The sequence below is a fragment of the Acipenser ruthenus genome, chromosome 15 (genome assembly GCF_902713425.1).
Source record: "Acipenser ruthenus chromosome 15, fAciRut3.2 maternal haplotype, whole genome shotgun sequence".
In the NCBI taxonomy this organism is placed as follows: domain Eukaryota; kingdom Metazoa; phylum Chordata; class Actinopteri; order Acipenseriformes; family Acipenseridae; genus Acipenser; species Acipenser ruthenus.
The window spans coordinates 4,425,655-4,439,469 of NC_081203.1; the positions used below are offsets into that span (position 1 = coordinate 4,425,655).

Sequence of the window (13,815 nt, forward strand, 5' to 3'; positions counted from 1 at the left end):
TTAAACATACCGGTGAAGAAATGTACTGCCACTTTCAACAACTAAGCCTTGGTCCAGTAAATAATGCATATATATATGTAATATGTGCTTGAAACCACTACTTTCTAAAGTGTACCTTTCTGTACTTAATCCCCTTGGAGTTGAGTTAAAAATAACAAAATGGTACAAAAGTGGCATTTCTTACGTTCACTAAGAGAGAGTGTTGCAGGGGGGAAAGGTTAATGGTTACACTCCGATGTGCCTGACGTGCTTAGAGGGAAGACGTGTTTTTGTGACTCTATTGAGGCCACATGGAAACTTTTAAAAAGTCGTCAGGACTGGACGACTGAAGCAGTCAATCTAAACAACAAGAAGGAAACATTAGTTAAGAAGGATACATCAGGTACCTCCAATAAGCAGCCTAGCCTGCTGACTTAATGAACGCAATTGCAAACGACCTTGAAAGGTTCAGCACCCTTTTCTGCACCGAACAAGTCAAGTGGAAATGGAGTGCAACGGCAGTTGATGTGACTTTTTTTCCTTCATTGAATTTAGAGTAAGCACCCTGCCTGCAGCAAACAGGCACATCTTTAATTTAGGAGCTACTGCTGTGCTTAATGCGTGTGCTTTACATACTGCTACATACAGCAATGATCCACTGCATGGTTACAGCTGTAGTGTTTGTTGACCATGGCATATCAAATATCATTCATTTACTACCAATGCAGGACATCTAGGAGGGTCATTGTAACTTCAAGCAACACATTTTTTTAGGGAGCACAATGAAGAACACATTGTCCATCTCAGTCAGCATTATTTCACCCAATACTTGCTATGGGCTAATGTATGTAACTAAATCTCAAGGTTACCACCTTGTGACATGGAATCCCGCTGAAATCATTGACATACAGAGCAGGTCTCAATACAAGGTCGGCCAGGGGACATTATTAAATTATTTATGTTAGGTGGCCATACTGAGGATCTAATATCTGACTTTCTTCTACATAATTGCTTAGCTGGTCTTCCATCGTGTAGAGGATTCATGCTAGGCATGGCAAAGGCATTTCTAAAACTTAGGGAGGAGAATCCATGGCTCCCAGCTGAAGCAAGAACTCTACCAGCTCAAGAATCATCTCCTCCAGCTCAGTAAGGATTGTATTCGATATACCCGTGGATCATCCGCTGACAATAAACACTTGATATGACCACTTTGAATCAGCTCTTTCTGCCCAAGTCCTGAGCCGTCTGCGTCTTTCAGATTTGCCCCCAAATAAAAGGCAGAAGTACCAGAATGAGTCCTGCTGATGATTGCTTAGAGAGCCATCAATCTGCTGGCTCAGGGAGGCCAGCCCCAGCCTTGTCCCCGATCACACTGCAGATACCGGGCCGATCAATCAGGATACATTATTTAGAAACAGCACTGGGGGTGCACTGCGGAGAACTCAAAGCCGTTGTGAGTAGGTAAGAATGTGCAACAAACATATATATACATATACAGTAAAGGTGCAATCCGAAGCAAGTCTTCTCATTGAATATGGGCAGGTAATAATCAAAGCATTGAAACTCTTCATTATTCAAAAGCAAGACGCTGACTTCACAAAAGCCTTCAAACACAACTGAAAACACCCCTATGCATTGAAAACATTATTATTAAAACACAAGAAGAGACACGATTCTATAAAGTGCAAGGAAAACACGTGTTAGTGGGTAGCTCCAAATATGGCATAATTAATTTACCAATTATTTCAAAATACAAGACAAGGTGATCAATAATCAATAATAGTTGCATCTTTAATATCTAAAATGCAATCCCTCGATTACTACCAAGAAAGAAAGTACCGGTAAAATGGTCTTAATAGAGGGGCGATCCTATTGGAAGGAAGGGATGTGCTACCCCTGCAGGGTTTAAAAAGACACCGAAATCCTGATGAGATAAAAAATCTGCAAGTGCAGCTGATGCGGGCCAATGCAGAGGACAGTCAGGCTGTAGTTAAGACTGTGTTACTGTGCCAAAGGCTGCTCTACAAAGTGCATTTCCTCAAGTGTAGTGCTTTTAGAGGAAAAGCTGAAGGAGTCTCAGGAGAAAAAAATGAGTGTCTCAAGCCTTTTCTTGCACATAATGGAGCAGCATAGACACTAAAATAGAACCTATAATGGAAGCACGGCATTTACTGCAACGAGAAGTGAACTGTAACGATAACTGAAGCACCTTTCGGGATATTCACATTGTCAAATCTACACTCCACTACTAGGACCCCTCAGCCCACATGATACAAAAAAATAAATAAGACCATTCAGGGATCTGTCACCGACCTTGAAAACTAACATTCACATGAATCCCAAGTAAAGCACCTTCCTCCCCACCCCAGTAACAGCTTTTACACTCCCTTATCCTCGTCGTACTTTTGTCACTGCCTATTGTCTTGTTTTCCCCATAGGCAGTCGCATGAAATTTGGGTTAAAGGCAAAACGTCTGAATAAAGCAGACAGGCATTATGCAACAGCATTCTGAAAGATCCCGGAGTAATAAATCACGTCAGCTTCGGGAGGGACTCCTCATTATCATTGAAATGATAGGAAACTCCATTTCACAGAGTCACAGGCGGAGCTGGGGATTGGTGTAAAAGGCTGCCCTCCACCTTGTCACAGTGAAGGCTCCATCGTGGCGGAACGAATCAGAAGGCCGGACCCCCATGTGGGAAACAAAACTTGATGGATGCCTACCTGCTGAGGTCCCTTAACCGCTTATGATCTGTGAGAAGATCCCAACTGAAGCTTCAATCTCAACCCATTTCCATGCACCCAAACCAAACACAACACAGATCAACAAACTTTGTGCCTCCTAGCAGCATCCTTGATCCTTGTTTTGATAGCGTTTATCCATCTATTCCCAAATAACAAAATATTACATTGCACATACAGAGGGTACATCATAATCACATAATATTTGCACAGTTCCTGAAAGGTAAAAGGTAATTGTATAAAGTCAAGAGTTTATCAGATTATACCCAAATGCAAAGCAAAACATTTATAGGAGACTAGGAGTGTATAATGAGAGTTTGATGAAGATTGAAGGCAGTTCTCATGTTCACTATGTTTAGTGTGTCAATGAGTGTATACACGTCCCCATCTTTATTCTAGTCATGGCACTCTGGTAACAAATGAATGCCAAATAAATTGTAAAAAAAAGAAATGCGTACTGCAGATCAACCCAATCGTTCTATGATTGATGGACAACGCTGGACGAGCCTGTAGTATATGTGCACTTATTAATCCGCTCCTATTGATTATTATTAGCCTGGCCGATTCTGAAATGGAACGCTTTGTAAAGTGATTGATTATTACTACATAGCATTCGCTGCGCCTTCTTCTGCAAAAAAAAGACCCCTTCTAGGTCTGACAGCAGTGGCGTGTGTGTGCGTGTATTCATTTCATGAGCTTTCAGATTTGATTGATTTAAGGTTCATTCTGCTTGAGCTGGATTGAGTTGTTGGCTGAGCAAACTGTAGAATGCAGCTTTAGAATTCCACACTGTACCGCTGTAGTCTAGTGTGTATTCCTAACTAACATGCTTCATAACTGAATAGCGTGGGTTCAGCCTTACAGACATTTCCACATGAATGAGAGGACAAATGTATATTACACATACACTGTATTATACACACATAGACTGCATATTACAGAAACAAATGTTCTGGATATCATGTGCATTTTTCGTTAGGCAGCCGTGAAGTGCGAATAGGACGTTTTCTTTAGGTAATTGCACATTACCTTTAAATGCAAATGAGGCCAGTTATTTGATTTCGATCTATTCTTACTTGATGGCTTATGAGTTATTAGAAATATGTACAGCACATGTCCTGTATATCCTACGTTTGATAAATAACTATGTGCTATCATTCAAATACACAGATTTCCCACTGAGTTGCTTCAAATTAAAATGTTCCCATCTTTCTATCTCCATATCTGTAGAGCTGGTGGGAACAGAAGAGCTGAAAGATTGAATTAACTCGTGGCTTGAATGAAATGAGGCCGTCTGTTCGATGACTGGTAGTAAGGATTCTCCAGGTAAGCTCAGAGGCAGGTAAAGACAATAATAACTCAATATCAGAGCAACATCGTTATTTTTGTGAGGGGTTATTTAATAAATATGCAGCAGGTGGCGCTGGTGTATATACTTATCAGATGTAATTGGCATAACAAAATTAAAACGAAACTGGCAAAACTGAATTAAACACAAGCAGTTTGCAACACATCTGCTGCCGATACGTAAAAAGTGAGCTCACTTGGTTTATCACTAGGCTATCAAACCCCCTGAGGGCACATGTCCAGGATCAATGCTGCTCTATTGAAATCCTGACAAGCACCTGTGTCTCTGCACACCAGAGCTCTGCTTCAAGAACAGCATTCTATTAGGAGCTACAAGCCCGGCGCGGCTCCCTGGTGGCTTCTGAGACAGGACAGGTGGGATACTGTGGCAATGTGCCCCGTCCCTGTGTGCATTTGTGTATGTTGCGTGTGTAAATGTTGGTGTATAGATTGGTACACGGGATATAAACGGGTCTGTGTTTCACGTGTATTTAAAGTGTAGATTTGTATTTAGGCACGAGGAGAGCACAAATCACTTCACGTGCTGGTTAAATGTAATATGTGAGCACGGGGTTGCACAGAATTAATTCACGTGCTGGGATTCAAGTGAATAATTAATTAGTAATTGAATCCCAGCACAATAGTATATATAGACGCACATTTCTTGCACTCAGGGTTGGTGTTCGGTGAGTGGAGAACGGGTTAGGAGACGGAGGGTATTTAAAAGTAATAATAGTAAAAGAAGCTCACCGTGTTTGTCTGTGTAGTTCGTTTTGTCTGTCTGTTTATTTTGGCGTGTAGTGCCGTGTCCTGTTTTGTGTTCTGTTTGGTAAACCTTTTTATTTTGTTAATAAACGCTGAGTGCAGCCATTGCACTCAGCTCAGCATCACCACCGTCTCTGTCTGTGTGTTTCTCTCTCTGGTCTGAGTTCCTCCCTGCAGCCATCTTTGTCACACGTGGTGTCAGAACCGGGACAACAGCGCCTCCAGGGCTCAGGCCAGAGCGGGAACCGCAGTTTTTTTTTTGTGGAAAAGTAAATAAAAAAAAAAAAATAAATAAAAAAATGGAAGGCTGGAACTGGAGAGACGGCTGCAGTGAGCTGGAGGATCTCCTCGGCAGGTTGGAGGACCAAGGTTGGTGCCTTGCCTGCGGGGTGTATGGGCACACGGTGGCTGTCTGCCCCTTCCAGGAAGAGGAGGAGGAACCAGCCCAAAGGAGGAAGGTGAGCAGAAGGAGGCAGAGAGGGGGAAAAATGAGGAGGAAGCAGAGGGAGCCAAGGTGGTGCACCATGTGCATTGCATATGGGCATGAGGACGAGGACTGCCCAGAGCAGGAGCCAGGGGAGGAGGAGCCCGAACGTCCTGCGCCTGAGTGGGAGGAGCCCGAACGTCCTGCGCCTGAGTGGGAGGAGCCCGAATGTCCACAGCCCGAGTGGGAGGAGCCCGAATGTCCACAGCCCGAGTGGGAGGAGCCCGAACGTCCACAGCCCAAGAGGGAGGAGTCGGTGCGTCCACGTCCCAAGAGGGAGGAGTCGGTGCGTCCACGTCCCAAGAGGGAGGAGTCGGTGCGTCCACGTCCCAAAAGGGAGGAGTCGGTGCGTCCACGGCCCGAGAGGGAGGAGTCGGTGCGTCCACGGCCCGAGAGGGAGGAGTCGGTGCGTCCTGTGTCCGGAGGGGAGGAGCTGAAGGCCCAAACCCCTATTTTTTTTTGGGAGGGACGAGGGCGTGAAGCTCAGGCTCCACAGCAGCCGCTGTTTTTGCTGCTGAAGGGAGCCCAGCGGAGACGCCCGCCACCAGCTCTACCCCCGCTGTCGGAGGAGCCGGCAGCGCCACCAGCCCTACCCCCGCTGTCGGAGGAGCCGGCAGCGCCTCCACCACCACCCGAGGGAGAGGAGCAGGAGCTGCCTCTGCCTCCACCACCACCCGAGGGAGAGGAGCAGGAGCTGCCTCTGCCTCCACCACCACCCGAGGGAGAGGAGCAGGAGCTGCCTCTGCCTCCACCACCCGAGGGAGAGGAGCAGGAGCTGCCTCTGCCTCCACCACCCGAGGGAGAGGAGCAGGAGCTGCCTCTGCCTCCACCACCACCCGAGGGAGAGGAGCAGGAGCTGCCTCTGCCTCCACCACCACCCGAGGGAGAGGAGCAGGAGCTGCCTCTGCCTCCACCACCCGAGGGAGAGGAGCAGGAGCTGCCTCTGCCTCCACCACCCGAGGGAGAGGAGCAGGAGCTGCCTCTGCCTCCACCATCTCCAGGAGCAGAGGAGCAGGAGCTGCCTCTGCCTCCGCCACCACCACCGCAAGGAGCAGAGGAGCAGGAGCTGCCGCTGCCTCCGCCACCACCACCGCAAGGAGCAGAGGAGCAGGAGCTGCCTCTGCCTCCACCATCTCCAGGAGCAGAGGAGCAGGAGCTGCCTCTGCCTCCGCCACCACCACTGCAAGGAGCAGAGGAGCAGGAGCTGCCTCTGCCTCCGCCACCACCACCGCAAGGAGCAGAGGAGCTGGAGCTGCCTCTGCCTCCACCACCGCCAGGAGCAGAGGAGCTGGAGCTGCCTCTGCCTCCACCACCGCCAGGAGCAGAGGAGCTGGAGCTGCCTCTGCTACCCGTACCTCCGCAGGGAGTACGGTGGCCGGAGCCCCAGAAAGGGGAGCTGCCGGCCACAAAGGAGGGGGAGGAGGTCTGGAGACCACTTTCCCCAGCAGCAGTTTCGCTGCAGGAGTTCTTGTGGCCGGAGCCCCACAGGAGGGAGCTGCCGGCTACGAAGAAGGGGGAGGTCGGGGGACCACCTGCCCCCGCAGCTTTTTCGCTGCAGGACGGGACCAACAGGCTGTCAGCCGTGCCACTACCGGCAGGGGTGCTGACAGCATTGCCAGCCAAGGGCCCACTGAAGCCTCCCTTCCCAGCCCGAGACTTTGTCCTGGACTGCTGGATTTTTAAGGGGGGAGGTGGCCGTTGAGGCCATGTGTGCTGCGCACAAGGGGGGGTATATGTGGCAATGTGCCCCGTCCCTGTGTGCATTTGTGTATGTTGCGTGTGTAAATGTTGGTGTATAGATTGGTACACGGGATATAAACGGGTCTGTGTTTCACGTGTATTTAAAGTGTAGATTTGTATTTAGGCACGAGGAGAGCACAAATCACTTCACGTGCTGGTTAAATGTAATATGTGAGCACGGGGTTGCACAGAATTAATTCACGTGCTGGGATTCAAGTGAATAATTAATTAGTAATTGAATCCCAGCACAATAGTATATATAGACGCACATTTCTTGCACTCAGGGTTGGTGTTCGGTGAGTGGAGAACGGGTTAGGAGACGGAGGGTATTTAAAAGTAATAATAGTAAAAGAAGCTCACCGTGTTTGTCTGTGTAGTTCGTTTTGTCTGTCTGTTTATTTTGGCGTGTAGTGCCGTGTCCTGTTTTGTGTTCTGTTTGGTAAACCTTTTTATTTTGTTAATAAACGCTGAGTGCAGCCATTGCACTCAGCTCAGCATCACCACCGTCTCTGTCTGTGTGTTTCTCTCTCTGGTCTGAGTTCCTCCCTGCAGCCATCTTTGTCACAGATACCCAGCAGAATACATATGAAGCCAGACCGCATAGAGCAGCTGTTTGCTTCTGGTGCTCAGCGCTTACATAGCATAGGCCCTCAGAAACCTGATAATTGAACGCAAAACCTGCTCCGGCAATTAGGAAAGCCACAGGTGTAACATAATGAAGACACAGACCCAGATTTGCTCCTGTATTTCCAATGACACTTTGGCACATATTAAGGAGATCAATATCGGTATCATCCGTAGTATTTATCAAAGTGAATTACGTAGCAGACAGCTTAATATAGGCTGTAAAGTTTATACAGTCTAAGGCTTATTCTAATGTGTGCTTGTTTAAATCCTTTCCGGGGGATATGCACTGTATATTTTCATCCTCTCCCTGTAATATAATGCACCCGCAGCTCCAGATCACTGACTGAATTAGGTTTGCTTGAGGGTTTTAGGAGTTGTCGTTTTTGCATTATGCACTTAACAGGATATCGGATGCTTTTTTATTCAGTACTGCACCCCCCCCTCGCCTTCACAGTAAGCTGTTTAGTCATCATTTCTACTTTATTGACATGATGTTATTTGTCTCCCCTTGCAATCACAGCTCTGGATGTTAATGCCTCTCTTGAAATGTAAAGCGGGATGCAATGCAGATATAAAAACAGAAACGTAATTTTATAAAATGGAACATGCTGCTTTCTTCCTCTGAGTTCTGAAGTAATTCATTTTGAATTCCTTGTTAATTGGTATGGATTTAATTACCCATATTCATGTTTCTATGTAAAAATATTGATCACATGTATAAGGCACGCATTCATACCCTCTTACTCGCCCACCAGGGGATTGTAAGAACTGGCGATTCATTCATGAGACATGTGATCAATATAATTTGTTACAAAGAAACATGGCATGACTACAGGCAGTTAAAGACACATGAATTAACAGGGCTGAATTGGAAATGAATAATTTTGTCTTCTTCTTCACGGTGCTGGCTGTTGGTATTCTCGGGGGGTGTGTTGCATGCAGAGCTCACTCTCGGATTTCCTTATTGTCTGTCACAGCAAAGGAAAGTATTAGAGAACACTGTTTCTATCATTATAAACGAGCAGCCTCCCAGATCACGGCCCGTTTAAAAACAGCAGTAAGGACAGAAAAACAAAGACGGCTAATTCATTTCTTTTAGAATGCAAAACTCCCTATTAATCCCAATGGTGTCCCCCAGAGGTGATTTATTACCTCACTTGTTAGCATTACTAAGAGCAATAAAAATACAGTGGAAAGAGGTCATTTTTCTACTCTGCATCTCGTGAGCTCAATCTTTAAACAATTTAATTGTCTGATATGCATCACATCTCATAATGCTAAACAATTAAGCATGAGCAAAACTGCCCATGTGTGGCTCCATAGGATTTGATACACATGGCAATAAAAACAATGTGGCAATAGACGAGTTAATTCAAATCTACCCTACTACGGTAGTTCTATTAAAGGGGAAACAACTTCAACAGTAACATTTGTGGCTATCCCATACACTGTTTAACTATGACAATATACTGTGGAGGTTCTAATTATACTGGAGCGATGGCAAAGCTAAGCCTTTGAAGAATTAGTAAATAATTACTATGGATTTCAATCAGCACCTCGCTGTAACATCTCCCTCAATTAGAAACATGCTGCTTTAGTTTTCATACCCGATTGCCTTCATTTACAGACGATTACAGCTTTTAACGACAAAGGAAATGAACTGTGCAGGAAGCATTGGTTACACTTGACAGCGCCGGTAGATCTTGTTAACAGAGCTGCTCACCCATTGCTTCTGTTTCTGTATAATTAAGAATATTTCCTACGGTATGTTTTCCTGAAAGGCAAAGGGAAGAGAAGGGCCGGCAGAACTGGAACTGCTGTTCTCTGATATGACTTCAACCATTAACTCTGGACCATGAATTAAGAATGCCCTGCCATCTACAGCACACACAGTCAGGCTGATTTGTTATGCAAATGAGATCCCCGACATGCATTCTGTAATATATTTACACTGCATAGAGCAATCATCCAAGCCAAAGGGTACATGTGAACATCTGTATATCGAGTTAGCCGATGCTTGCAGAGGTACTATGAATAAATATACACTACACACACACTGTAGTTACCATTAACAATATGTGTTATTATTATTATTATTATTATTTATTTCTTAGCAGACGCCCTTATCCAGGGCGACTTACAATCGACTTACAAAACACAATGAGTCTCCCACTCATATAATTGTAATGCAAGTACAAATAATGATATAGTAAAGTGTAAGTACAGTGTTTACAGTGTAGTTAATGTACATTTGGTCTGAACTATATCAGGTACTATTAAAACCATTAAAATTAGATATAGATCATAAGCACTGTGGTATGCTATGGTAAAAACATAGAAAATAGTAGTACTGTAATATAGAATAAAAACAAGGGAAAATAATTACATTACTGATGAGACCTTCCAACATTTTGTAGACTCCCCCCCTGATTTATAACAGTGCCAGTTTAAATCCCCAACCTCCAGCTGGATCTAAATTTGAGGAGAACATGTAGCTTTCAGACTCTTTCACCAGCCCGCCCTCCCTAGCTGTTTCTTTCAACGTCCTGAAATAACTATTGATTGAGGGATAGTATAACATGGGAGGAGAAACCAGCTCTGTTCATTTCACGAGGGAGTATATATTTGCCTCAGTGTTACTAAATCGAGCAGAAAACTAGCTCTGAATTTAGACATCAGTGGAAAGGTCTCGCTCTTTCATCAGCGCAGCCCCTACAGCTGAACCCCTCCTTCTGAAATGTTTCATCCATCTCCAGTTGCACATTCAATCAATAGGTACAGGACGTTTATTGAAAAGCCAAAAGTGGAGGCTAAATTTACAAATTGAGCCAACTCAGCAGCTAAACACTATGTCAGGGCAGTCTCTATTTTTCAACTGCAATTGCCAAATATCCTTTTCCATACATTTTTGCTTACAGTATTATTTTTCTCCTGTCTCCAGATGTTAAATACCACAGCAAGACTAATATATTGTATTGATTGGAATAAAAGAAAAACATCCTTGTTACAGCTAAACAGTGTACTGGTGTGTGTTTGAGTGTGAGACAGCTGCTTTAACACTGTAAGGAACTTCCAGAAAGCATCCAAACAGAGAGAACAGTGCAACCTGAAAACTTACTGTATTTCAACATGCAGCTCAATGTGTCCTGAAAGGGTGGTGATGGTTTTGTAGGTGACATATGAAGCGTGATCTCGAATCTCTATTAAGAAAAACAGAAATGAGCTAGGGCTTCATTAGTGTACTGAGATCCTCGTTCTTATACGTTTTACCTTAATATAAATTACAGGTTACAGTAAACTAACGAAGGCACTGGCTGAATTGTTTTTCTACTTGACTTAGGAGTTTGATTCGATCAACCTATAGAGTTGTAGAGTTTAAAACATTCAGACTCTTACCTCACCAAACTTTGGTTTCGGAAGCAACAGATTAGCCCCCCATTAACACGATTGATTGGTCCACGATTGATTCATTGATGAATGGATTCTTAAACACGTAACCAGGAAATGTCCTTGAGGTTTACATCTCATGTTGTAAAAAGGGCATCCCAGGATTGGTTAAGTGTTTATCTATCGATTGAGAGATATTTAAGCAGAGTGGTTCTTTAAAGATTTACATCTCATTTGCAAGCGAGTGCTCTGGGAAGATGTGCATGGTAAACTTTCAGTTCCTTGCAGTGACGTTGCAGAACACTGTTGACAGCAGAGGGGAACGCATTTATCTTTGGAAGATAAAGTGGCAGTTTTTAAAAATGGCTTACACCACACCTGGACTGTTAAAACCTTGAGATGAAACCAGAACACCTGCAGATGGCTACACCTACAGATCAGTTTTTAGTACAGATGTACTGTAGCTCTGTATTTTGTTGCAGAGCATTTGTGAAATAAATGAAGCACTAGATTTAACAGTTTCTCAGCTTATTATGATGTTTGGTGGTTCTGATTTCTGTTGTCTTGTCTAGATGTTTGTCTAGAGACTATACCACACTATAGAGCAGGTGGAGTCAACAATGATGATCGTAATGAAGAAATCAATGGTAATTTGATGCAGCAGCACAGAATTTAGCTGAAAGTCAATTAAACTTAATATTGTACTGACAGAATGATTGCAAACACCATGCAAGGATAAGGGACAGGTAAAACAAACCAATATTAGGGTTACTTTTCAGTGGTGGACTGAGCATGACAAATACAGCTATGGCCAAAAGTTTTGCATTATCCTATCTAATTAAATGATTTTGCTTAATAAAGTTGAATGAAACCTGCTGAATAATGTTATGTTAACATATTGAATTACATACCGCTTTGTAGTTTTACATATACTTAATGAAATACTAACAAAAATTGAAAAATTGAACATTTCAAAATTTATCATGAAATACTGTACTACTGTTATGGCTTCCGGTAGACTTTTGCAATATTATTTTGTAGTTTCTTTGATGACACAATGTTAAATAAAATATTTAAATTATGCTCATATAAGTTTTTTTTTTTTTTTAATTAATGCTCAAATTCTAGGTGATGCAAAATGTTTGGCTATATCTGTACATTAGCTTCCTGGATGACTTCTAGTGATGCTCATGATGATAAAAATCATGGCCCTCTTACCTAGCTGGGACCTCGATGTTGGAGATGGCATAGAAGTACTTGTAGAGGTTCTCTCTCTGGATGTAGGTACCCCCCAGGGCTGGTTGAAGGAGCCTCAGCCGGAGGTTGGTGATAGTGAAGAAGTCCTTCAGTCCTTTCATGCTCTCCATGCGGGTGTAAAGGTTGTCCATGTTCTGCAGTCGGGTTCCGGCGAAGATGGCGAACCGATCACGTACCTCGAAGCGCACGTTCTTCTCATTCTTGGAGCCCACCCAGCGTGAATACTCCTCGGTACAGATGACTCGGGTCACGTTGGTGGCGGAGAGGTCCTGTACTTTCTTGGCAGGCATCCCAAAAGCGTCCATACAGTCGTCTGCATAGAACTGGTAGGGGTGCCATGTCCGCCCGTAGTCCAGGGATTTGTCTATCACCATGATGGTTGGCCGGCCATACTCAAAGGTGACCAGGATGTCATTGGTCAGCTCGATGCTCTTGTTGAAGGAAATGGTGATGTTGGCCAGTAAGGGTTCTGGGAACCGGCTCCAAGTGACGGTCTGCCAATAGGTGAGCAGCCCACTCTTCTCCCTGTCATGCATCAGCTTGGGAGGATGGGCCTGGTCTGGGTTAGAGGCATCGCATTCATCACTGCACATGTAGGGGTTCTCCTGCAAGTGGAAAGCATAGAGATGGGGGTCAGGGAAGTGGGGAGGATATTCTGATAATATATCTAGATGCATTCTTCCACTATGCTTAATGGGAAACAGTCCTTGAAATGCCATACCGGCACTTCTTATTGCCAGAAATATGATCTAAAGTGCATGTAGAGATGTTTGACAGTTGCCACTGTGTGTTTGAAAGCATAGCGCTCCTGGGGAGTTGTATTTCCCAAGTCTATGTGATTCTAATCTGCTGATGAGCACACTTGCCGTTCCTGTAGTCGTGAAGATTTACCACCTGAGCCCCTGTGGAAGTTATTTTGACTGGAGCTGTGTTCGGTGAGTACTCTCTAATTTCAGTTTTTAACTTGCGAGTTATCTATTTTAGTGAAAATGTTGCAAACTCATGCATAACTGCTGAGAAACCCACACTGAGTGGGATCAAGTCTGAAATCACCATTAACCTGAATCAGATGTCCTCTCTCTGGGCTGAGTTGGATTAACTCTGAGGATTAGAGGCCTGTTATTTGCCACTAAAGTGCATCACAGAAGCACACACTCACATACACAGCCTCATTTACTGGAACAGTCCTGATTACATCTCCAAATTCAGACCTCACTCCTAAATATGATGGTCACTGATTGGCCAGCTGGTGTGCCAGGCGACTTACAACTAACCCCCCCAGTCTGTAATGGTTTAAATCCAGCAAGGGCTCTCTATTGCCTTACTGCTCAGCTGCACAGGGTGTCAGGTAAATCCAGCACTGAGTTTATAATGACCAGGCTCCACTCTCGTATATGTTTATCATGCCACCAGAAGCCCATGGAATTATAGCCTTATTAGGTATACTGTATCTGAAGGTTTTACATTGTTTACAGAAAAAATGCAGC

At 44.4% G+C, this 13,815-nt stretch overlaps 1 protein-coding gene across 9 annotated transcripts in view; it reads right to left on the reverse strand.

Annotated features, from left to right (window-relative positions):
- Positions 1-13,815, reverse strand: part of LOC117422468 (netrin-G2-like) — a 55,592-nt gene that overhangs the window by 31,642 nt on the left and 10,135 nt on the right. For all 9 annotated transcript variants that reach the window (XM_058986929.1, XM_058986925.1, XM_058986927.1 and 6 more), the window contains exon 3: positions 12,290-12,933. In XM_058986929.1, the coding sequence (XP_058842912.1) occupies positions 12,290-12,933 (644 nt within the window). The remainder of the gene's footprint in view (positions 1-12,289; positions 12,934-13,815) is intronic.